The 24882-nt window shown below is 37.1% G+C and overlaps 4 protein-coding genes across 4 annotated transcripts; 2 read left to right on the top strand and 2 right to left on the bottom strand.

The window, feature by feature from the left end:
* Window positions 1-242: 242 nt before the first annotated feature.
* On the bottom strand, window positions 243-11457 carry LOC148172584 (uncharacterized). Its single transcript, XM_088039788.1, is given in 52 exon segments — window positions 243-481; window positions 527-689; window positions 737-904; window positions 961-1085; window positions 1138-1293; window positions 1379-1588; window positions 1640-1842; window positions 1890-1982; window positions 2032-2224; window positions 2274-2436; window positions 2484-2654; window positions 2706-2827; window positions 2874-3029; window positions 3079-3288; window positions 3341-3540; window positions 3590-3941; window positions 3990-4152; window positions 4199-4381; window positions 4435-4562; window positions 4611-4766; window positions 4817-5026; window positions 5075-5271; window positions 5323-5374; window positions 5464-5507; window positions 5577-5631; window positions 5679-5728; window positions 5909-5984; window positions 6077-6274; window positions 6324-6486; window positions 6540-6707; window positions 6757-6881; window positions 6934-7089; window positions 7160-7369; window positions 7422-7624; window positions 7675-7764; window positions 7824-8016; window positions 8068-8230; window positions 8282-8449; window positions 8501-8622; window positions 8667-8819; window positions 8867-9076; window positions 9134-9333; window positions 9389-9499; window positions 9550-9751; window positions 9799-9961; window positions 10012-10194; window positions 10242-10369; window positions 10414-10569; window positions 10623-10832; window positions 10880-11073; window positions 11130-11193; window positions 11256-11457. Coding segments are annotated over 52 exon segments (8181 nt in total). The 5' UTR covers window positions 11305-11457; the 3' UTR covers window positions 243-281.
* A 701-nt stretch (window positions 11458-12158) lies between these two features.
* LOC148172583 (limulus clotting factor C-like) lies at window positions 12159-15154 on the bottom strand. Its single transcript, XM_088040352.1, has 12 exons — window positions 14833-15154; window positions 14669-14750; window positions 14455-14565; window positions 14264-14407; window positions 13905-14213; window positions 13611-13819; window positions 13351-13560; window positions 13049-13204; window positions 12873-12997; window positions 12654-12821; window positions 12441-12603; window positions 12159-12385 (listed from the first exon to the last, which is right to left on the bottom strand). Exons 1-12 carry the CDS (start codon window positions 14879-14881, stop codon window positions 12180-12182), a joined length of 1932 nt encoding a protein of 643 aa, XP_087896478.1. The 5' UTR covers window positions 14882-15154; the 3' UTR covers window positions 12159-12179.
* A 1170-nt stretch (window positions 15155-16324) lies between these two features.
* LOC148172582 (galactoside 2-alpha-L-fucosyltransferase Sec1-like) lies at window positions 16325-18478 on the top strand. Its single transcript, XM_088038761.1, has 2 exons — window positions 16325-16813; window positions 17110-18478. Exons 1-2 carry the CDS (start codon window positions 16450-16452, stop codon window positions 17739-17741), a joined length of 996 nt encoding a protein of 331 aa, XP_087894887.1. The 5' UTR covers window positions 16325-16449; the 3' UTR covers window positions 17742-18478.
* A 203-nt stretch (window positions 18479-18681) lies between these two features.
* Tnks (tankyrase) lies at window positions 18682-24779 on the top strand. The gene is made up of 10 exons (XM_088038452.1): window positions 18682-19132; window positions 19187-19715; window positions 21058-21311; window positions 21361-21825; window positions 22078-22306; window positions 22352-22737; window positions 22789-23021; window positions 23071-23766; window positions 23815-24107; window positions 24155-24779. Exons 1-10 carry the CDS (start codon window positions 18943-18945, stop codon window positions 24390-24392), a joined length of 3513 nt encoding a protein of 1170 aa, XP_087894578.1. The 5' UTR covers window positions 18682-18942; the 3' UTR covers window positions 24393-24779.
* Window positions 24780-24882: the final 103 nt, after the last annotated feature.

The following is a 24882-nucleotide window of genomic DNA, read 5'->3' as shown; positions in this document are numbered from 1 at the left end:
TTAAGTAACGTAGAAAAATAATTTAAATGTTTTATACGTTTTCCGACTACAATTTAGAACCCATAAAAAGAGTAAATGTGCACTCCACTTTTAATTTTTAGCAAAATTTATTTTTTTTATTCTATCAACTTTATTTTTACCTTTTTGGTTACATTGATGCATTTGTCTCTTTTTTTTTCGTGGTATGCAGGCAGCTATTGCTTTAACTTCCTTATTAACCAAAATCAATAAAACAAAATAAATACAAAAGCTCGTTTTTATTTAAAAGCATACAAAAGTCATCAATATGTAGCTAATGTTTCCAAAAGAAACGAATTGATATAATTTGATACTTTAGTATAGAAGCTATATAACTGACTATCACAGCCATTGGGTTTTGTAGGTGAAGTTGGTGACACGCTGAGAATTCCAGTGATGTAGTATTTACCGCTATGCTTAAACACTAATCCTGAGCCACTGTCTCCTTTACAGACCGAAGTTCCTAAAACAATCTCTTAATAAAACTTTTCACTAAAATAATGTTCACCTTTGTTAAAATGCCCAGCACAAAACTTATCTTTAGCGAGGTACATTTGGTATTGTTCTGGTAAATTTCTTCTACATGTTACTAAGGGTACTGGAGGAACTTCTAGCTCTTTTAGTACGTCAGACTCAGACGCATTTTCTGTGGTGAAACCCCATCCAGTAATCTAGAAGAAATGTCAATTTTTTCGAAGATTTTTTTCATTTAACTTACATAACCAGTATCATTCGTGGGAATACTGTAAAGATTACCAGAATCTAAGCATACTGGTTGTACTCTATTCGAAATAACAAACGACTTTGTTGTAATTAAAACGGCTATATCCGAATGATAGTTTTCAATTTCACCTCGATATATTGTAGGAATGAAAAACTCTTGCAACTGAAAAAAGTTATTATTTTTATTATATTTGATACTCATTGTTAGTCAGAACTTACTTCAGAAAATTGTGCGTCATTACGGTCTCGATCGTCATCATATCCCCTGTAGTATTTTCCCACAGCTACAATATAATTTTCTTTGGGTTTCTTTTTACCTTGGCTCTCTGTAACACAGTGTGCCGCTGAAATTATTTAATTTTTAGTAGTGTAACACAATGGTATGTTATTTCTTGCCTGTTAAGATGACTCTCTGGCTTAAAAGTGAACCACCGCATATGAGAGTTTTGTCATATTTGGTGTATAACGCGACTTGCCATGGATAATCTCCTTTGGTTACAGTAGCCCCATTAACGATTAAAGGTGTGGCTTGGACAGATTTCTGGCCACAAACTAAAATACAAAGAAAAAAAATATAGAACAGATTCTGGGGGCCATCATTAATTCGTTGCCATGAAAAAATAAAAAATTGTGATACCTGGAACACATTGAGGTCGTGGACTGCTCCACACTCCATCTACACAGAAGTGAATCGGATTTTGCTGTAGCGACAGGCTCTCATAAAACGGAGCACACTCGTATTTTACACGGGTACCATCAGTAGGTTCTGCGCAGTTTTTTATTTCTTTATTATTGAAAATGCAGGTAGCTTTTATATTTGGGGTGCTTATTACACCAGGACAGGTTTCTGAAAAAAAGAAAATTAATTGAAATTCTTTTAATAAAGTAATTTCTTTACTTAAACATTTTCCTATGTTTGATGACCATTGTCCGTTCTCACATAGTATTAATGGGTTTCCTTCCAGTTTATACGACTTGTAACAAGTAATTTGTAAAACTGTTCCCGTGAAAACTAGCATTGTAGGCTTATATCTTCTGGATGCAAGTCCGTAAATTGCCCAGTTTCCAAACTGGGGATGTTCAGGTAAAATACATGTGGTTCTTAAAAACTATGTTTTTATCAATTTCTCTTGTTGGGGAAAACTTACCGTGGTGCGCTTGGTGCTGATCCCTGTTCAGGTTTTTTTGTTGTAGTTTCACAGTTTTTGTTGATTGAGCAATCGTTCTCTGACAGTGCAGATCTGTTCAGAATAAATGTAGAATTATAGAATTTTATTTTTTTATCCATACCCCTTTGTTTTTGCATCTTTTTCCAGAACGAAACTAATATAATCTGCAACTTTGGTATATATTGCATATTGGTTACTATCGCAACCTCCCTTTGGTAAAGTAGGTGCGATACTAACAATACCAGTAGCATAATACCTGCCGTCATGTTTAGTTGCAAGAGCTCCTCCAGAGTCCCCAACACAAAGTGAACGGTCTAAAAATCGTTTTATATCAATAAATTGAGAATTTGGATCAAAATTTACTTTGGTTCAGATATCCGCCACAAAATGTACCCTGAGTAACATATTTTTGGAAATCATCGGGTAATCTCTTAAGACATGTGTCTTCTGGTATTATTGGTATTGCTAAGTCCTGAAGGGTTTCTGAAGGTCTAGAATTTGGTAAAGTGTTACCCCAAGCGGCAACCTAGAAAACGATTTTATAATGACGTATTGTTCTTAGCTGGTACTTACATAGCCAGTGCTGTTTTTCAAATGGTTTGCATATTTGAGGCCCCAATCGATACAAACTGGTTGTACTCGTTGAGAAAGAGTGAATACTTTTTTGGATTCTAACACAGCAATGTCAGCGAGATAATTAGTCGAAACTCCACTGAATTCTACCGGAATATAAATATCTTGCAACTATAAAGTGTGGTATAAACATAAGAATAAAAATATAGTGAAAAATCATACTCCAGAAATTTCGGCATTTACGTCTGACCGTTCATAAAAGTCTCTGTAAAACTTTCCAACAGCTACCATATAATTATTCTTGGATTCTATCTGTCCTTCCCAGTTTGTTACACAGTGTGCCGCTACAAAATTTGATTAGAAAACGCTAAAGCGTTAATTTATGTTTACCTGTTAAGATTAATTTTGGACTAATGAGAGCACCTGAACAAATAAGTTGTTTTTTCGCTCCTCTGTAGATTGCTACTTGCCAGGGATATTCACCTTTCTTCACTGGGCTTCCATTAACAATCAATGGTTGTGCCGTGACAGATTTTAGTCCACAAACTAAAAATAAATTTAGAGGTTTGTCTATATTTATGAAATGATTCTATACTAGGAACACAGTCAGATCTGCTCGTATCCCAAGACCCATTTCTACAAACACGGACCGGATTTTTTGCCAACTGTAGATCTTCGTAAAAAGGTGCACATTTTTGTTTAGCTACCGTACCATCAGGAGGATCTGAGCAATCATTAAGTTCTTTGTCTTTATAAGTGCAAGTGATGTGTGTTGCCTCCGTACTGAGCAGTGGTGGACACCCTCCTGCAATAGAATTTCATTTTTACTGTCATCAAAGGTTTTAAAAACGAATTACGTAAGCACTGTCCAAGTGGAGATTTCCATTTTCCATTTTCGCAAAGAGTAAAATTGTTACCACTTAGAATATAACCATTATTGCATGCGATTATTAAAATAGTTCCTTGTGAAACTGTTGTACCCGGTGCAAAGGAAATTGCAGCTCCAAAAATGGACAATTTGCCTGAATGTGGATGTTCTGGTAAAATGCAAGTATCCCTACAATTAATTTTCATTCATAGAATTTGTGTTACAATTATTTTGTTACTTAGGAATTTCTGTTATTGGACTTGATGTTGTGGTAGTCGTTGGTTCCAAAACTGGTGGAATACTGCTGGAATCGTCATTGTCGGTGGTACCTCCAAGCACTCTAAATAAATGAAACAATTAAGAATCTAAATCATTCAATTAAACTTACGGTACAGCCAAAGTTTCTTTGTCTAGGATAAAACTATCAATATAATACTGCACATTCGTGTAAAGTCCATAATTTTGACTATCACACCCACCCTCTTGGGAAGCTGCTATTGGTGCAAGACTAACGATTCCAATAACGTAATACCGATTTCCGTGTTGGACCACTAAACCTCCACCACTGTCACCTTTACAAACGGAAGTTCCTGAAAAACATCTTTCTGAAATAAATCTAAAAAGACTAATAAATTTACCAGCGTCGCTGAAACCAGCGCAGAATTTGTCGTCAGTTAAGAATCTTGTGTAATCATCACCAATTTTCTTTTTACATTCTTTATCATCGATTAGTGGAACTTGTACATCCTTGAGGACGTTGGAAGGATTTTTGTGTTGGATGGTATATCCCCAACCCGCCACCTAGAAGAAGGTTACGGAATACTGAATTTTTTTAACTTTAACTTACAAAGCCATTTGTAACTTTTTTGGTATTTATCACGATGGGAAAACGGGACAAAGCCCAGTCAATACACACTGGTTGAACTCTTGGGGAGAGAATAAACGTTTTTTTCGTGATCAAAATAGCGATATGTCCCAAGAAATTTTGGGTGTCGCCTTTATATTGTCGAGGAACGTGCATTTGCAGGATCTAAAAATTTGTTTATTTGAGTACGATAATCGATTTTTTTAATAAATACGAACGGGGGAAGATTGCATCGAAGTGTGATCGTCGTGATGATCGAACTCACGATAATATTTTCCAACCGCCACGATGTATAATTCTTTTGGTAAGATTTGACCGTCTTCAATGTTTGTGATGCAGTGTGCCGCTGAAATAAATTTAAATTATACCACACTTTGAATTAGTGTAAAATTACCAGTAAGAATGACTCTTTGACTTAGTAGAGATCCACCACAAAGTTGTTGTTTGTTTGTGGCGTTGTACAGTGCTACTTGCCAGGGGTAGTGTCCTTTGGTTGCATTTTTGCCTCCCACAATTAGGGTAGGATCATCAACCGATTTTTGACCACAAACTGAAAACGTGAAAGTTCCATCAAATTGTTAAAAGAATTATTTTTTTTACTTGGGGTGCATTCTGGTAATTTATGATTCCATTCTCCGTTGTAACATAAGTGAACAGGGTTTCGCTCCAAAGAACGATCTTCGTAAAAGTCGGCGCACTGAAATTTTGCTTTAGTTCCATCTGTAGGGTTTTCGCAATTTTCTAATCGTCGATCATTAGTTCTACAAGTTACGGTCATAATAGCGTTGCTATATCTTGAAGGACATGTACCTGTAATCATTTTTAAGCAAAATTTTTTCAGTTGAAAGAACGTCTTACGTAAACAATCGCCAATAGCAGCTGTCCATTTCCCATGGGTACAAACAATAATATCATCTCCGTCTAATTTATAATTGTCTTCGCAAGTTACTTGTAAAATTGTGCGGTGGTTTACCATTTGTCCAGGAGCAAAAAAAGTTGATGTTTCCTCAAAAACGTTCCATTTCCCCAATTTGGGAAATTGTGGTAGTACGCAACTAGTTAGAACATACCAGTAAAAATTTGTTTTCACTTTTAGTTCAAATTACCCTTTTCCATGACGATCTCGGCGTAATCTGACGTTTCCCGTGCTGTATTTCGCTAAACACAAAAGTAGTAGGAAATTGTGGATTGAGATTAAAATGATGAAAAAGTGTTCTTTGTATTGCATTAAGAGAAATTTAGCTTACCAAGGATACATAAACATATTACGTTGAACACACACGCACGAAGACTGCACATTTTATGAATAATTGAGTGCTACATGTATTTAATTCTTTGCAAAACTCGGAAGCTTTTGTACTTTATAACTTTATGATTTAAGATAACCTGAGGACTTGAGGTCAACAAACTGATAGCTATGATTTTTTTAAATTGTGTATGCAACATTTAGATTTGGATTTACCACTTTCAAGAATTATCAGCATCAGACTGACAGTGTAAATGGGAATTCCGCTCAAGAATCAAGTTTGGCAACCTTGGCAATCACGTTAAAATCGTCATAACATATTTTCTAATTTATAATGATAGAAATTAATATGAAACAACTGTACTTAGTTCTTTTTTAAATGGGACCGACTGTAGATTTATTTGGTTGAATGCATTTTTTATTATTTTAATTTTTTTACTATGTACATAAATTTGTTTATTTCGACGTCAGTAGTAGTGATAATTATGCAAGTACTTGTAACAAGTTTTTGAATGCCTTCATCTTGTTTTTGGACCGATCCGATTAGAAAAGGTTAAATTACAAAAAAATGGGGTAATAATTTTTATTCAAATGCATACAAAATGTTTAATAATATGAGACTAGTTTGTCTAAAATAAATGGACCGATGTAGTATGAGACTTTAGTATAAAGACTATATTGTTGACTATCACAGCTAGGTTCCGTCCGAGCTGCTGAAAATGGTGAGATACTAACAATTCCAGTAATATAGTATCGACCATCGTCCTTAAACACTAATCCAGAGCCACTATCTCCGAGACAGGTTGAAAATCCTAAAACAAGACATATTTCACTTAATATTTACCACAAAATCAGAATTACCTCTATTAAGAGAACCGGCACAAAACTTATCATCAGTGAGGTACATTTGATAATCTTCTGGAAGATGCGTCTCACATACTTCTGGTTCTACTGCGGGAACTTTTAACTCTGTCAGTTTTTCTGCCGGAGCTCCATTTTCTCTGGTATAACCCCATCCAACAACCTAGAAAAAATGTTGTTTTTTTGGAATACTTATCAATTATTGCACTGGCATACAAATCCATAATCGTTTTTGGAGAATTTGTGCCTATTACTAATATCTAAGCACACTGGTTGCACTCTGCGGGATAAAACGAAAGTTTTAACAGCAATTAAAATAGCTATATCACCATGATAGTTCTGAATGTCACCGCGGTATTGTCTAGGAATAAAGATTTCTTGCAACTGTGAAAAAGTTTATAATATTAGTCAATTTGAAGTACTGACACCTTACTTCGGAATATTGTGTGTCATTGCGATCTCGATCGTCATTATATCTCCTGTAGTACTTTCCCACGGCAACAATATAATTTTCTTTGGGTTTGGTTTTACCAGTTGAATTCGTTACACAGTGGGCCGCTGAAATTGCCTAATGTTTAGCAATGTAAAATCATTGTAGGTCATTTCTCGCCTGTTAAGATGACTTTCTGATTTAACAGTGAACCACTGCATATCAATTTTTTGTCAGATTTAGTGTATATTGCCACTTGCCATGGGTAATCTCCTTTGGCCACAGTAACTCCGTTGACGATTAATGGTATAGCATGGATAGATTTTTGACCACACACTACAAGGAAAACGAATAGTAGAACTGATTTAGGTCACGGTGCGATGAAAGAATCGAAACTAGATGATACCTGGTTTACATTTAGGTAGTGAATTACTCCAACTTCCATCTCTACAAAAATTAATTGGATTTTGGCGTAACGAGAAGTCTTCGTAAAACGGAGCACATTCGTATTTTAGACGTGTACCATCAATAGGTTCCGTACAGTTTTCAGTTTCTATATTATTAGAAATACATGTAGCTTTCATATTTGGGGTGCTTTTTACAGCAGGACAAGTTTCTGAAGTATAGAAAATTATTCTAGATCCGTCTAATAAAATGATTTAATTTACTTAAACATTTTCCGATAGTTGATGACCATTGTCCATTTTGACACAAAATTAATGAATTCCCTTCTAGTTTATAAGACTTGTAACAAGTAATTTGTAGAACTGTTCCAGTGGCAACTGAAAATCTAGGATTATATCTTGTGGAACCTGAATTGAAAACTGTCCATTTCCCAAACTGGGGATGGTCTGGTAAAGTACAGGTGGTCCTTGAAATCCAATTAAAAATTCTTCAGTTTTCAGGATTAGTAAAACTTACTTTTGATTATCAGGTTCTGGTGTATGTTGTTTCGTTGGGACTTCGCAGTCTTTCTCATTTAAACAGTCGTTTGTATCCGAAGGCCCAGCTCTGTAAAGAATTTCTTAGTTCTTATCTAATACCAATTAACATTTGTTATTGGTTCTTACGCTTTAACTTTGGCATCTATCTCTAAGATGAAACTGACATAGTCTGACACTTTGGTGTAAATTGCGTATTGGTCGGGATCGCAACCACCAAAGTCTGAAGCAGGAGCAAGTCTTACTATTCCAGTAACGTAATATCTACCATCATGTTTCGATACGAAAGATCCGCCCCCGTCCCCTCTACAGACAGAAGTATCTTAAAAACCAGTTTAAAAGATTTTCATTTACACTTTTAGTCAAAATTCACTTTGCTTTAGATATCCACCACAAAATGTATCAAAAGTTAAAAACACTAGTGTGTCTTCTGGTAAGTTTTTAAGGCAAGTGTACTGTGGCTGAACTGGTATTGCTAAATCTTGAAGGGTTTGTGAAGGATCAGAATTTGGTCTAGTGTAACCCCAACCTGTGACCTGGAAAATTAATTGTGTTTTCGATATTATACCAAAAATGTGCAATCTTACATAACCTGTCGTGTTAAATAAGTCCCTGTATTTTAAACCCCAGTCCATGCAAACTGGTTGCACGTACTGAGAAAGAATGAACTCTTTCTTTGATACTAAAACAGCAATGTCGGCAAGGAAATTTATGGATTGTCCATTATATTCCACCGGAGTGTACATGTCTCGCAACTATAAAATATTTGCTTTACTTAAAAAGCTTACATATTCTAAACGGAATACTTTAGAAAACTGAGAATGTGTATCTAAGGGATCATTATACTCTCTGTAATGCTTCCCTACAGCTACAACGTAATCGTCTTTCGATAACTTGGATCCTTCGAGATTTGTTATGCAAAGTGCAGCTGGAAATATTTATTCAGTTACAGTTGGTGTTTGGTAAACTTACCAGTTAGAATCAATTTTGTACTTATCAGAGTCCCGCCACAGATCAGATCTTTCCTTTTGTTATAAATTGCGACGTGCCAAGGATACTCACCTTTCTTCACGGAGTTTCCATTCACAATTAATGTTTGAGCGCTGACGGATTTCAATCCACAAACTAAAAATAAAAATGAAGTTTCTCACGGACTTGTTATTCTTTTATACTAGGAACACAGTCAGATCTGCTCTCATCCCATGATCCATTCCTGCAAACTCGAATCGGATTTTTAGCCAACTGTAAATCTTCATAAAATGGAGCACATTTTTGTTTAGCTATGGTACCATCAAGTGAATTTGAGCAATCTTCGAGCTCATTGTCTTTAAAAGAACAAGAAATTTCTGTACTTTTTGTGCTGAGTAGCGGTGGACAGCTTTCTATAATAAAGTAGAAGTCTAGAAGTAGCATTTAAACAGAGAATGTGCTAAAATTACGTAAACAGTGTGCGATCTGCGGTGCCCAGTTTCCATTTTCGCACATAGTTATGTTACTTCCGCTGATTGTGTAGTTTTTATTGCACGAAATTTGTAAAATAGTTCCCTTAGAGACTTTCGTGCCTGGTAAAAATGAACTGGAACTTCCGTAAACAGACCATCGTCCTGAATAGGGGTGTTCTGGCAACGTACAAGAAGATCTGTGGGTAAACCTCTTGTTAATTCAATATGCTTGACACAAAATTAAGTTTTTACTTAGGAGTTTCTGTGACTGGTACTTCCGTTGTTGTGGTTGTTGTTGTTGGAGTTTCAGGATGTGTATCACAATTAGGATCGTCGTCATCGCAGTTAGGACCTCCGATGACGCTAAAATGAGTCCCAATTCAAAATTAATTTGTAATTGCAGGTCAACTTACGGTCTCGCTAGTATCTCTTTATCTAAGATGAAGTTGTCAATGTAGTATTGCACTTTTGTGTACAGACCGTAACTGTTACTGTCACAACCACCAGATTCGGTGGAACCTTTTGATGCAAGACTAACAACACCAATGACATAATATCGTGTTTGGTGTTGAACGACGAGACCTCCACCACTATCTCCTATACACACTGAAGTACCTTTAACAGAAATTTATGAATCTGCCTAGAGAATTTAAAAATCTTACCAATATTCGTGAAACCAGCACATAGTTTATCGTCAGTCAAAAATCTTTTGTAATCATCGGTCACGTTCTTACTGCATTCTTCTTCTTCGATAATAGGAACTTCTAGTTCTTTGAGCACGTGTGAAGAATGTTTGTGTTCTGTAGTATATCCCCAACCTGTGACCTAAAAGAAATAATTTCTTTATGGCTGAACTTATTCAAATTGTAATTTACGTAGCCAGTTAGTTTCTTTTTCGGACTTAAAAAAATAGGAAAACGGGATAATGCCCAATCGACGCATACTGGTTGAACTCTTGAAGTGATAGTAAAAGTTTCTTTGGTGATTAAAACTGCTACATCTCCGAAGTAACTTCGTATGTCTCCTCTATATTGTCGAGGAACGTACATTTCGTGAATCTACAAATCTGAGTTTAGTGGAGATTTTATTTTTGGGATAAACGAACAGAGGAAAATTGGGCCGAATTTTGATCATCAGGGTGGTCATATTGTCGATAATATTTGCCGACCCCCACCATATACAACTCTTTAGAATTCATTGAACCATTTAAAGGAATTGTGATACAATGCGCCGCTGCAATCATAAATTCATTATCAATTAAACGAAATGAGAATTACCTGTAAGGATGACTCTTTGGCTTAGTAAGGATCCTCCACAGATTTGTTCTTTGGTGTTGACATTATATAACGCCACTTGCCAAGGATAATGTCCTTTGGTAACATTTTTCCCTTGCAGGATTAGCACAGGTTCATCAATCGATTTTTGACCACAAACTAAACAGCGAATTTTATCAAAGCATCGCGCATCGGTAAAAAAATAGTCTTACTTGGAGTACATTCCGGGTACTTATGATTCCATTTTCCATTGTAACACACATGAATTGGGTTTCGATCCAAAGAACGGTCTTCATAAAAATCGGCGCACTGAAATTCTGCTTTTGTTCCATCAGTGGGGTTTTCGCAGTTTTCTAGTTTTCGTTCATTATTTCTGCATGTTACAGTCATAATACCCGTATTGTATCTTGAAGGACAAGTTTCTACAAGAATTTTTACCACCCTGTCTTTAATTAAAATTTGCACTCACTTAAACAATCACCAATGAGAGAGGTCCAATTGCCGTTAATGCAGACAATCACAGCGTCCCCGTCTAATTTATAATGCTCTTTGCAACTTACTTGCAAAATCGTACGATGTTTAACTACTTGCCCAGAAGACAACGCTAAGGTTTCCTCAAAAATGCTCCATTTTCCGAACTTGGGATATTGTGGCAGTACACATCTGTTTGAAAATAAAAAGAGGAATTACCCTAAATAGCCCGTTTGGATTTGTATTACCCATTTCCTTTAAGCTCTCGGGAAAACCTGAGAATTCGATTTTCTTTACTTTGGCACTTTTTCACTGTGAGAAGAAATATGTACCAACTTAGGAATTTCGATAATGGTTATTTTAAGGAAACTTACCACTAATGCATAGGCATATTATGAACACAAACCTACACAAACTATACATTTTACGTAGAAACGGACACAATACGCATTTTACTTTAAGAGAAGTTAGATATTGAACCAATGTGCATGTTGAGATAACCTGGACGTAAGTTCGTATAGACTGATAAATTATTTTCTTCGGATTGGTTTCGCGAGCGTAAAAATTGGATTTGGATTTGCCGTACCATTTCAGGAAATTTTGCAATGTAGTGTTTTGTGATAATGGGAATTCCGTTTAAAAATCAAGTTTTGTGACCTTGATTTCTTGATAATCTGTTATTAAAGTATCTTTTATAATAACATGCGTCTTTTGCAGGCAGCTTTCTAATATGAAGTTCAATAAGATTTTAGTATTTTAGGAACTGAATCAAAATGGTGCGAAATTCACAAATGTGTTCTTGTAGAGACAAATAATAAAAAGAATTTAAAGATTCACTTTTTCTTCATGGCAAAATGGAGAATGCGATTGAAATAGGATTAAAACCAAAAAAAGAATCATTCTATTCGCTGACAGTCTGTTCATCAAATAAGTTTTTATCACAAAGAACGCACCCAATAACCAACTCGATCGTAACTTTTGATTTATTGGCTTGATATTTCAAGCTGTTCTTTATTGGATACATTTCTAACTCAATTAAGTCATGCATTAAAAAAATCTATTCATTGAATGTCCGTAACAAAAAGTTACAAAATAAAAAAAAATGAGTTCTGAATTGGCTACGTAACGTTTTCATTTACTTGTGGTAGTGGAATGGAGACACCAAAAATATATTCAATTAAAAAACAAAATTCTCGAGAGCCTAAAATGTTCAATTTTTTTTCTAATTCTAGGGTTTTCAGGTTTCTAAACTCACGGATGGAAAATAAAAACACCGATTAGGTATTTCAAATTTTTACTCATGTTTTATATTGAGCAAGTTTTGCTAGGATAAAATAGTCGATATACTTTGAAACTTTAGTGTAAAGAGCATATTGCTGACTATCACAGCCATTAGGTGTCGTAGGTGAAGTTGGCGAAATACTGACGATTCCAGTAACCCAATATCTACCATCGTGCTTGAACACCAGCCCTCCGCCACTGTCTCCCTTGCAAACCGAAGTTCCTAAAATAAATTCACATTATCTCCTATTTAAAGTTTTTTTCAAAAAAGCTCGTACCTTTATCCAAATATCCAGCACAAAGTTTATCGTTGGTGAGGTAGATATTATAGTCTTCAGGTAAATTACTCTGACAAGTCGATATCGATACTGAAGGAACTTTTAATTCTTTTAATACATTTGACTGATTTGTATTTTCTGCTGTGTAACCCCATCCAGTGACCTACAAGTTGAATTTTAGAAATTAAAACGTTTATTTAGAATCAAACATACGTATCCAAAGTCACCAGTAGGGACGTCGTAAAGACCCCCTGTGTCTAAACACACAGGTTGTACTCTACGAGAAAGAACGAACACTTTGGCGGTGATCAATAGGGCAATATCTCCTAGGTAGTTCTGAATGTGACCTCTATATTCGTCGGCGACAAATATTTCTTGCAACTGCGAAAAAGTTATGGAATTAAATGGCTAATTGACATTAAAAAAACTTACTTGAGAAAACTGCGCATCGTTGCGGTCTCGAGCGTCATCATATTGTCGAAAGTACTTCCCTACCGCGACAACGTAATTTTCTTTAGAAGTTTTCTTGCCTTCGTTGTTTGTAACACAATGGGCCGCTGCAATTATTTTTATTAAATTAAAAAAAATATTTGTTTATTTTTTCTTGCCTGTTAAGACAACCTTCTGACTTAAAAGTGACCCACCACAAATCAGAGATTTGTCAGATTTAGTGTAGAGAGCCACTTGCCATGGGTAATCCCCTTTAGTCACAACAGTTCCGTTAATGATCAGCGGTGTGGCTTCGACAGTTTTTTGACCACAAACTACAATAAGAGTAAACAAACTTTATTCAAAATTGTTACAAACTAATTGTTAGGAAAAGTAATACGATCACTGTTTACCGTGATCGTCTTATTATCTGCTATTATATTAATGTTTAAATATAAATTAATTACAACTGGAATCTGACCTGGTTCGCAGTTTGGTTTGGGTTGATCCCAATTACCATCTTGACAAATATGAACTGCTTTCTTCTTCAAACTCAAATCTTCATAAAATGGAGCACATTTGAATCTAGCGAGAGTACCGTCCACCGCATCTGTACAATTCTCCGTCTCTTTGTTTTTATAAGTGCAAGTTACAGTCATTGTAGGAGTGCTCAATCGAGAAGGACATAACTCTGCAAAGATTAATATTAAAACAGAACGGTGACAACAAATTTTGCATTACTCAAGCATCGGCTGATCTCCGAAGACCATCTTGCATTATCACAAAAGACCACGTTATTACCGTCCACTTTGTGGTTTCTGTTACACGTTATTTGTAAAATGGTACCCGGTCTTACGGACATTCCGGGTTGGAAAGACGCGAAGTTTACGCCTTGCGCTGCTATTAACCACCTTCCGGAATCTGGATGAGCCGGCAGCACACAACTACCCCTAATTTAAGCAGATTGTCAATATATGATCGTGATCTTCACCCCAAAGTATTAAAAACATGCATGGAATTATTACTATCACGTACTTTTCTCCTGTCGGCGGTCTGGCCGTCGCCGTCGGTCGTTGCGTCGTCGTCGTCACATTCCCTCTTGTTGGTCCCGTTTTACACACTGTTGGGTCTTCATCTGACCCGTCAAAGCATTCAACAATCCCATTGCACGGCGCTTTTCCCTGAACACAAGCTCCATACTTGCACTTGTACGTATAACCCGGACAAGGAACGTCCCAACACGTCGCTTTGATTTCGTCCGAATGGTCATCGCACTCCGCTGTACCATCACATTTATCATCTTTGTTAATGCACTGACCTGAACTACACCGAAACTGGTTGTCACTGTAATCGGAGATGTTAAAAACGAGTTTGTCTTTAGTTCCAATGCTTACTTGCACTTCGAAGAAGCATCATCAGATTTTTTGCACTTTGGCGTGTTTTCATCTGAACCGTCTCTACAGTCGGGTTTTCCATCACACTCGAGATCGGAACTGATGCAAGCGCCGTATTTACAGGTGAATAAGAATGGGGGACACCTGTGGAATTATGTAGTAATGCTAAAAATTCACAAATTCGGACGTACTTTATCCTTCGGCACGCGTTACTTTCATCACTGGCATCCTGGCAGTCTACAGCACCATCACATTCTTTATCGCCGTTGATGCACTCGCCAGAATTGCAGGCAAATTGTGGTCTAAAACAACAAGTTTAAGAGTCCGGGTGCAAAAGACGTCGTCGTTGTAATAAAATTATTGTCTCTTTTGTGAGTTAATTTCCTGGTCTATAAAACCACTTACTTTGGGCAGTTTTTTCCGTTCTGTCGGCGTACCCTCGTAAGGTTGCTCAAAGGGAAGTCAAAACTTTGAACCGATTGAATCGCTAGAAAAATATTAAATAATCTTAGGATAAGAATGTTCCAAAGGTTAGCTAGAGATGATGACCTCGAAACTTGTTTACTTACCAACAAAACTTAAACATATCACCTGTAATAAGGTTCTTACATTGCACATTTTTCACTCTACTTTGCCAGCAACGCAATAACTTTTAACTTCAGTAAAACATTATGCTTTTATTATTAATTAAGTTTAGCGTGACCCAGAGAGCAGGTCGCATTAGTTTATCGGTAACAGAACTCGTTGGTAAAAACTTGATAATACTACTCGCTTCTTTAGCGGTACCGCAACAACTGGAAATCCCATAGCATCGATAAATACTGAGAATATTTTGCGGGCCGCGAGATTTCACGTTCCGTTTTTAAACTTGACGATGTAATGTCTACGTTTGGAATGGATTGTCTTGTCAATCTTGTGGAGTAGATATGGAGCTTGAGGGGCAAACCATGAAGGAATTTTTCTAACACCAGAACCCATTTCCTTCCTAATCCCCAGGTTTTTCCTAGCGTAGTCGCTTAATTGCCCATGCTATGATCTTGAAATATCATAATTGTAGTAAACGGAATGTGGATTTTAAAAGAAGTTTGCGAGGGGAAACGATGCCCGAGCCGAAACTTATTTGCCGCCCCCCTTCTCATACAGTACTCAACCAAAATTTTAAAACAAAAAACTCAAATAATATAATTAACCAAAATTCAAATACAATCACGTCGTTTTAACACCAAAATTACTAATTATTAAATTTTAAAGATTTAAGTTACCTTCGGTAAACCAACCCCCGATATTAGAAATATTTGCCTATTAGTTATAAAAGTTGTTTCTTTATTTTGTAAATTACGTCTTTACACTTCTTATTTTTTATTGTCTTAGGATGTCCGGAAAGTCGCGGAACACCGTGATAGTGTATTATCAATGCCATAAATCATCAGAAAAATGTTTAAAAAAATCGATGTTCTCAATTTTTTGAGATTTGATGGATTGAAGAGTAACAGTTTAATGGCAAAATTAACGCAATAATTTTACGTTTAAATTAACTTGTTACGTAAAGAACATTTTACGCAAAGGCACTAACTTAAAAAACATCCGGAAATAACTCGATATTCAAAGGATATTATTTGTTGAACGTTAAAATCGCACTCCTATTAGCGTCATTTGAGACGACTAAAAACTCACACAAAAATTTGGTGAATTTCAGAACTGATATGCACGTTTGTTTTTAAATGCGCCCAGAATGAATGAGAGAACCGAAATATAATAGGAAGGAATGTCTTTTATGGCAGTTTGCAACGAAATTGATCATAGAGTAGTTTTTAGTATACTACATATTAAAGCTATGAAAAAAAACAATCAGGGATATATCTTTAATTTGAACAGTTATTTTGTACCTCAGTAAACGGTGTCTTACAAAATTTCAAGTTAAAGGGTCCGTAATCTTAGGACTGTTTTTTGCTGTTTGATAACAAATTAGAATATAATTGCTTTTTTAAAATTAGAATTAGAACGTTCGTGCGCATTTGGCGTGTTTGCTTAGCATCCCCGTCATGGAAAGAACGTGTTGCGAGATGGGATGAAAAATCAATACGCGAAGATGTAGGTTGTAGCTTGAACAGATGAGCAGTTGTGTGCGATTTTAGTAAAATGCTTAAAATTAGAAGTAGTGAAAGTGCTTTAGGTAATTGCATCATATGAATATGTTAAGTACAAATCACAATATATTATTTAAAGCGACAGTACTTGCATTATGCGTAATATCCTTCGTGCACATATTTTTGTTTCCATTGTATGACATGGATGCCGGTCGAAGTCCGTCGAAGACGTTCATGGATTTCGAACAGTCTCTCTGCACCACCAACATTAAACATAAAAAGTCTTGGAAAAGGGCGAATTGTCCACAGTATGGTATTGTGACCATCATGCAAGGTGGCCGTCTTGGCAACCAAATGTGGGAGTATGCCTCTGTTTGGGCTCTTGCGAGGAGGACCGGCTTGGAGCCTTACGTGCCACGATGCATCCGGCTCAAGTTGGACCAAGTCTTCGAGTCTTTAACGGGTATTTTTACTTATTTTTGCATTCGATAAATCCAGAAGCTCCATGAAAAATGAGGAACCACGTCTGATGAAATTCATTTCTACTTTCTATTAATTGGCTTAGTTTAAGGATTTCCATTTAATTATGCCTGAAGGTGTTTTGATTGGTTAATAAGTGACTTTAGTAGCGCAAGTTCTTCAACAAAACGTGATTTAGAGACGCCTTCACGCACTTTATTTGTTGTCTCTACTATTGAGAACAAAAATATGGAACTGAACAATTTTTCATGGAGGAAATACGCTGTGTTTCCTTTGCAGTGCCGACGTTCGAGGAAATTTCGCATTGTCCAGTGGAGATAAGCCGCTTCGTCAAATCCTTAGACGCCTGGAACTACACAAACCAAAGCATAATTTTGCCTCGTTATTCTATTCAACCAGAACTTGTAATCACATGGGTCCAAGATATCGTTCAAGAATTTTCTATCAAAAAAAAGCTATTCGATAAGAGCCAACAAATCCTACATTTAGCCTCGAAAAACAGGACCAACTGCGTGTTTGTCGGCGTCCACATCCGACGCACCGACTACATCGGCTATTTGATGAGGAAACACGCCGCAAATCCGGCAAACGCAACTTTTTTTAGGATGGCGATGCGGCATTTCGAGGCGAAATACGCGGACGTCGTCTTCGTGGTGGTCAGCGATGATCCTTTGTGGTGCAAAAGAAAGTTCTCACGGAAGAAGAACGTTTACATCACCAGCAAGAACCATAGGAATTCTCCTGCCTTAGACCTAGCAATATTAGCATCTTGCAACCATTCCATTTTTGATTATGGCACATTCGGCGAATGGGGCGCCATTCTGTCGGGCGGAGAGACTATTTATTACAACCTCACGCACCATTCTTCGGAAAGATTAGGCCATCTTTTGCACAACTGGCATACGATATGAAGTAGTTCTTCTAATGTTCACTTGGCCTAATTTTGCCTAAACTGCTTCGATTTCCTTTTGTTCGAACGAGGACAATTCATTTCGACTGACTAAATCAAATGTGACACATTTATTTTTCTAGTCTTCATTTTTGTACAGTACAAAGAAGAGATTCGTCTCTTTATATCTACACGTCATGTTCAATAGGCCATAGGTAATGACATAGCATTGTGTCTTAGAGTTTAGTATAACACAAAACGACTGATCATTCGAATAATGGCATGAAGACCCAAACACAACGCGTTCAACGAAGACGCGTAAATAATAAATAAATATAAAGGCTGCTCAGTTTATTTCAGTAATGTATTCAATGGCTGTTCTTCTATTTTGTGCCAATATTGGAATGTTCTTCTATGATGCTAGGGTATTATACATAAGAACATAAAATATAATTTTTATTATACGATAAAACTTTTTGCAACTGTGATCTTTTTTCTATTGTTTATGATGATCTATGTGCCAAAATTGTAAAACTGTATTGTGACCTGACAGTATATATTTATCTGTAAAGTGTATAAATCTATCTTTGTAAAATCTTGAATGTTTCTGTGATACTTGTATGTTAAATACACATATATACAATCATAAAGTATTAATACTTATTGTAGATAAATTGTCTTTATTTACAACTAATTATTTCTCTACTGTTAACATTATTATATGAATGTAATAAATAAAAATAAATATATACTTCATTCTGAGGCTTTTTCTTAATAAAGCACAAACATAATTACAAAGAAAATTATTTTCAACTAATTTTTTACTACATGAAATAAATAAAGTTCCTTGTTGTCCGTAATTGCTTATTTCATTTGTAGCACTTCTCCGGCATTTCGATTCATTGCCGTCGAGAGCGAAATCGGTGACTCTAGCCACTTCCACTAATCTGACGTTTACGTTTCTCTTTTTTGACAGCCTTGACAGCTGATGCAAGGAGCTCTCTCGCAGCCCCACCACTTTTTTTAATGTTTTATTATTTTATTGTGTTGTGTTTGTGTAGCCAGCGACAAAGTTAGCAATAATAAAAAAGATCGATGTTTTCGCAATGATGATGAGTCATCAATAACTTTTGAAAAAGTTCTAATGTGATGCAAGGTGCAGTGTTGAGGAGGAGTTCGGGAAAATGAGTTCGTTTCGGTAGTTGACAATTTCCGAATTTGGAATGGCGGTCCGTCGTCCGCCTGGTTCGGCCCCCATGGAATCAATTCCTAGTGCTGCCGACCCTCTTCGGGAGCTCTTCGAAGCGTGTAAAGTGGGCGACATCGCCAGGGTGCGGAAGTTGATCACACCCCAAACAGTGAACGCTAGGGACACAGCTGGTCGCAAATCTACCCCTTTGCACTTTGCAGCAGGTTAGTGGAGTTTTCTGTTACTGTTACATGAAGCTTATTGTTGTTATGAAACAGGGTATGGAAGACGCGACGTGGTGGAATATCTCCTGTCAGCGGGGGCTTCGATTCAAGCTCGAGACGACGGAGGTCTCCACCCTCTACACAATGCATGTTCGTTCGGTCATGCTGACGTCGTGAGACTTCTTTTAGAAGCGGGGGCTAATCCTAACACTAGGGACAATTGGAACTACACCCCATTACATGAGGCTGCAATCAAGGGGAAAGTTGACGTTTGCATTGCACTTTTACAACACGGGGCTGAACCTGACATTACGAATTCGGAAGGTAAGACTCCTTTGGACGTGGCTGACAACTCTACAAGGTCTGTGCTTACTGGAGAATACAAAAAAGATGAGCTATTGGAAGCGGCGCGATGTGGGGCTGAAGACAAACTTTTAACGCTTCTGACACCTCTTAATGTTAATTGTCATGCAAGCGATGGACGGCGTTCTACTCCGTTGCATTTGGCCGCGGGGTATAACAGGAGTCGAGTAGTTCAGCTGTTGCTGCAGCATGGGGCAGATGTTCATGCTAAGGATAAGGGGTAAATATCAGATAACTTTAAGTATTCAAGGGAATGAATGAAGTTATGCAATTAGTTACGGTTGATACAGATGTTAAAAAACCAACCAAAAGCATTTTTTTGGACACCTACTTTAAACAATCCAGTACTGATTTTAAATGTTAATTAATTACTTAATTGAATTTTCACCTGGGTGACATTAAGAAGTAGGATCTTTAATTCACACACTATAATTCATTTGTTGTTATATTCAGGTCGCAGGAAGTGCTTTTGTTTTTCTATAAACTTGGTATGTAATTATTAGATATTAAACTAAAAATTAAATTATTGCTAACATAATTATTAAAGTCCAATTTTACATGTTTTGTGTAATTGTGTTGGAGTTAATTACATAGTTTCATAACTTTCAATATTTCTGGACAACAAAAACTAAATTACCTACTCATCAAACTATAAAAAATGCTCCCGGGAATGCCCAAATAATTATATTATTAAATACAAGCTTACGTTATGGTTACATAACTTGTTTTTAGTATTTGTTCAGTTGTTCCATACACCCAAAAGTAAACATAGGTGCACAACATTCTTTCGTTTGTAAGCATAATCCAAGCAAGTAAATTTAAATTTATGATTATTTTAAAGAAAGTTGATTTATAAATTTGCAAATCCATTAATAAAATCATAGAGGAAGTAAAAAAAAATAAAACGAAAAGTTGTTTTAATTTTATAACTTTTCTCTTGTCTGTTGAGAATATTCTAATTTAAATCTAATAAAATCTTGTCTTGAATAACCTCATCGCTCATCATAAAAATGAAATAATTCGTAACATTTTTTTAAGTAAAAGTTATTTTGATTGTAATGTCATTGCTCTGTTTAACGCTTTCACTAGGTATAAAAAAGTAGGGATTTGATTGTTGGTTGTAATTAAATAACTATCTAATATTATCTACTTTAATTCAATTGTCAAGTCTTTTCGCAGTATAAACTACAAAAGTAGAATCTAAATTCTGTTTAAAATTAGTCCAGATATTAAACTTCTCGCTAATTGAAATGGTTATTGAACATATTTTACACACAAGTTGCAGTGTTAATAAGCTGCACATTATATTTTTCAAGTTACAGTATTGCAATATTTACGCGTGAAATTTCAATTATGGTGAATATTATGTTTAGAATCTATTCTATTTCTTGACTGCTGGAAAATGAACGGTAATTTTCATTGTATTTCATTTTTGAACAATGCTAAACAGTAGTACTCATCCCGTCTTTAACGACGTAAAAGTAAGCGTTTCTTTTAATTTATTCCCTTGAAACTTGCGCTTTTGAAATGTAGTTCGGTGTTGGTTAATTATGTGCTTGTAGCGGCCTAGTTCCTTTGCACAACGCGTGTTCATACGGTCATTTCGAAGTGACTGAAATGCTAATCAAACATGGTGCTAACGTCAATGCCAACGATCTTTGGGCTTTTACTCCGTTACACGAAGCCGCTTCTAAATCACGAGTTGAAGTATGCTCACTACTCCTTAGCGAAGGAGCTGACCCTACACAGCTTAATTGTCATTCGAAGTCAGCAATAGATGTCGCCCCCACGAGGGAGTTGCAAGAACGACTGACCTGTAAGTAATCACGTAAAAATCCGCATCACCTTCATTATTGCGTTTCCAGCTGAATACCGAGGACATCAGTTGTTAGACGCTTGTAAGCAGAGTGATACGACGAAGCTAAAAAAGTTCCTGACTTCTGAAGTAGTCAATTTTAAACATCCGTATACAGGTGATACCGCTTTACATGTGACCGTTAATTCACCGTACCCCAAACGAAAACAAGTAGTCGAATTACTTGTACGGAAGGGTATTCATTTAAATGAGAAGAATAAAGACTTTTTGACGCCCCTCCATTTGGCGGCTGATAATTTACATTTGGATCTCATGGAGGTGTTGTTGAGGCACGGTGCTAAAGTTAATGCTTTAGATGGGTTAGGACAAACGGCTTTGCATAGATGCACTAAAGAAGATAATGTTCAGGCGTGTCGACTTTTGTTGTCGTATAACGTCGATCCGTCTATTGTTTCATTGCAAGGTTACACAGCTTCACAGTTGGCCGGAGAAAACGCCCAAAAGTTGTTCCAAGGTAGGAGCCCATTTCTTTCTAATTAGCAAAAACCTGGTTTCGTCAATACAGTTTTCTATTTATTTGCAAATATACAATATGTTCGCAATGCATAAAGAACATCCTTGATTCATTTAACTTTCTTTGAATTCGTCAAAGAAATGAAGAAATACTTGCAAGCTTACTCAATTTATAAATAGAGAATCATATAAACGATCGATGTGCATTTTTCACCGCCTGCGTTAACTAGAATAAACACTCTGACTTTAACAGACCCTCCAGCCGTCAATGGCGACGTGGAGTGCCAAGTGTTAGAAGCCGCCAAATCCGGAGATCTCGAGCAAGTGCAAAGGCTGTTAGAAACGTACCCTAACATAGTCAATTGCCGCGACTTAGACGGTCGTCATTCAACTCCTCTTCATTTCGCCTCCGGGTATAACAGGGTAGCTGTCGTCGAATCCCTCCTTCAACAAGGAGCCGACGTACATGCAAAAGACAAAGGGTAAGACTCTCAAGCTACTCCAGCCATCACTAAATGTATTTCCAGTGGTCTGGTGCCTTTACACAACGCATGCTCCTACGGCCACTACGAAGTCACGGAGTTGTTGGTAAAACACGGAGCCAACGTAAACGTGGCCGATCTCTGGAAGTTCACACCTTTACACGAAGCAGCTGCAAAAGGAAAATACGAAATCGTGAAGCTTCTGTTGAAACACGGCGCGGATCCAACGAAAAAGAACAGGGATGGGGCTACAGCTCTCGATTTAGTGCGAGAGTGTGATCAGGACGTCGCTGATTTGTTAAGAGGGAATGCTGCGCTGTTGGATGCCGCCAAGAAGGGAAATCTCGCGAGGATTCAACGATTGATTACTTCGGAAAATATCAACTGTCGGGATGTTCAGGGAAGGAATTCGACGCCATTACATCTAGCAGGTGAGTCTATCGGTAATTAATTAGTACAGGTACTAACCCTGTGGTTTCCAGCTGGTTATAATAACGTGGAGGTCGCTGAGTATCTTTTGGAACATGGAGCTGACGTCAATGCTCAAGATAAAGGTGGACTGATACCTTTGCATAATGCTTCCAGTTACGGTCATTTAGACATAGCCGCACTTCTTATAAAATATAACACTGTGGTGAACGCCACCGATAAATGGGGTTTCACGCCTTTACACGAAGCTGCTCAAAAAGGACGGACGCAACTGTGTGCTCTTCTGGTTAGTACGGCTCTGTCTAAATTAAATCTGTAAGTTTAGCTTTTTGTAGTTGGCCCACGGCGCGGATCCGTTTCTCAAAAACCAAGAAGGTCAAACTCCCATGGATCTCTCTAGTGCCGAAGATGTTCGTTGTCTTCTTCAGGACGCTATGGCGTCGCAACAAGGCGTCACCACAGCTCCACCATCACGTCCTCTTTCCGTCATCTCATCGAAACCTCCTAGTCCTTCACTTATGCCCGTTGTCAACACAGAAACAGTGTTAATGCCGTCCGGTGCATCAATACAGTTAACAATACCTGTAGGTAGTAGATCTAGTGTATCAATGCCGATAGTTGAAGGGTGTTGCTCTTCGTCCAAAGTGGAAGGCGATGACCAAGAAATGATTGATAACGTAACAAATGTTTCTTCGTTTTTGACGAGTTTAAATTTGGACCAGTTGATTGATATTTTTGAAAGGGAACAAATCACGTTGGATATACTAGCGGAGATGAATCATGAAGACTTGAAACAGATCGGAATTTCTGCCTATGGATTTAGACATAAATTGATAAAGGGGATGGAACGCCTGATGTCGAGTTACGGGGGGTTGAGATTGATGCCTTCAAATCCTGGGACTTTGCTCATTGACCTTTCGGCAGACGATAAAGAGTTTATTACTGTTGAAGAGGAGATGCAAAATAGCATCAGGGAGCATCGGGACAACGGTCACGCTGGAGGAATTTTTAATAGATACAACATCGTCAGGGTAAGTTAATCGCCGGAAAAAAAAAATTCAATCACGACTGTCCTTTAGATCCAAAAAGTGCAAAATCGAAAATTATGGGAACGATATGTCCATCGAAGACAAGAAGTTTCTGAAGAAAATGGCAATCAGTGCAACGAACGCATGCTCTTCCACGGGTCACCTTTTATAAATGCCATAGTCCAGAAAGGATTCGATGAAAGACACGCCTACATCGGAGGAATGTTCGGAGCAGGAATTTACTTCGGTGAGCACTCCTCTAAAAGCAATCAGTACGTTTACGGAATTGGAGGCGGCACCGGTTGTCCAACCCACAAGGACAGGTCTTGTTATATCTGCCACCGGTACAACTAAACTAATTTAACGAGCAAAAACTAACATTCATTTGTAGACATCTACTACTATGCCGCGTCACTTTAGGAAAAATGTTCCTTCAGTTCAGCGCTATGAAGATGGCGCATGCTCCTCCAGGTCATCATTCTGTCGCCGGTCGTCCGTCAACTGGAGGTTTGAATTTCCCTGAATACGTGGTTTACAGAGGAGAACAAGCTTATCCCGAGTACTTGATCACTTACCAGATTGTTAAACCCGAGAATTTGCCAGTGCCGAACGACAACACCGTTAGGTGATTCCATCAGAAAAAACTGACTCGGGAAACAGTCAAGGAGGTTTGGTGCACCGCGGTTGCAACAATACTTACTTGTCTGGTTCCTAAAACGACGTGTTCATGTCGAAAGTCAAGGCAATGAAAGTGATGAAAGAAGAATGACATTTTCCTTTTTAATGTGTTCATTATTATTGTTATAATCATTAACTCCCGCACTGTGAATTTTTATGGGAGCGATTCTGTCGATGTGCGTCAAATACGGACTGAGGTATCTTTGCAAATTGTGATATCTATTTTTTGAGCGATTGTAGTCAAATCGAATATCGTTTTATTTATGGTGTGGTGTTTTACTCTATTTTTGTCTTTTTTTTTCTACTATAGGATGTTATTAAAACGTACAAAATCGGAACAGTGTTTTGTTGAGTATGTGCGCATCCACCATTTTTATTGCTTTGTGTCTTATATACATTTGTTACATTTTATTTGGCGTTTACAACTGGTCATTTTTGATC

This window comes from Gnatocerus cornutus, chromosome 6, assembly GCF_029298725.1.
Source record: "Gnatocerus cornutus isolate USDA-ARS CGAHR chromosome 6, icGnaCorn1.1, whole genome shotgun sequence".
NCBI classification, from domain to species: domain Eukaryota; kingdom Metazoa; phylum Arthropoda; class Insecta; order Coleoptera; family Tenebrionidae; genus Gnatocerus; species Gnatocerus cornutus.
Note: the sequence above shows the minus strand (reverse complement) of the source record. Positions and strands in the feature narration are given on the sequence as shown.

Bases quoted from the DNA above. Each gene is read 5' to 3' on its own strand.
- LOC148172583 (XM_088040352.1), bottom strand. From the start codon at position 14,881: ATGTGCAATGTAAGAACCTTATTACAGGTGATATGTTTAAGTTTTGTT. The intron at 12,822-12,872 runs GTAAGTTTTTTT...ACTTTTTCGCAG, and splicing joins ACGATGCGCAGTTTTCTCAA to TTGCAAGAAATATTTGTCGC. The intron at 12,386-12,440 runs GTACGAGCTTTT...AATTTATTTTAG, and splicing joins TGCTGGATATTTGGATAAAG to GAACTTCGGTTTGCAAGGGA.
- LOC148172582 (XM_088038761.1), top strand. From the start codon at position 16,450: ATGAATATGTTAAGTACAAATCACAATATATTATTTAAAGCGACAGTA. The intron at 16,814-17,109 runs GTATTTTTACTT...TTTCCTTTGCAG, and splicing joins AGTCTTCGAGTCTTTAACGG to TGCCGACGTTCGAGGAAATT.
- Tnks (XM_088038452.1), top strand. From the start codon at position 18,943: ATGGCGGTCCGTCGTCCGCCTGGTTCGGCCCCCATGGAATCAATTCCT. The intron at 19,133-19,186 runs GTTAGTGGAGTT...GTTATGAAACAG, and splicing joins CCCTTTGCACTTTGCAGCAG to GGTATGGAAGACGCGACGTG. The intron at 22,738-22,788 runs GTGAGTCTATCG...TGTGGTTTCCAG, and splicing joins GACGCCATTACATCTAGCAG to CTGGTTATAATAACGTGGAG.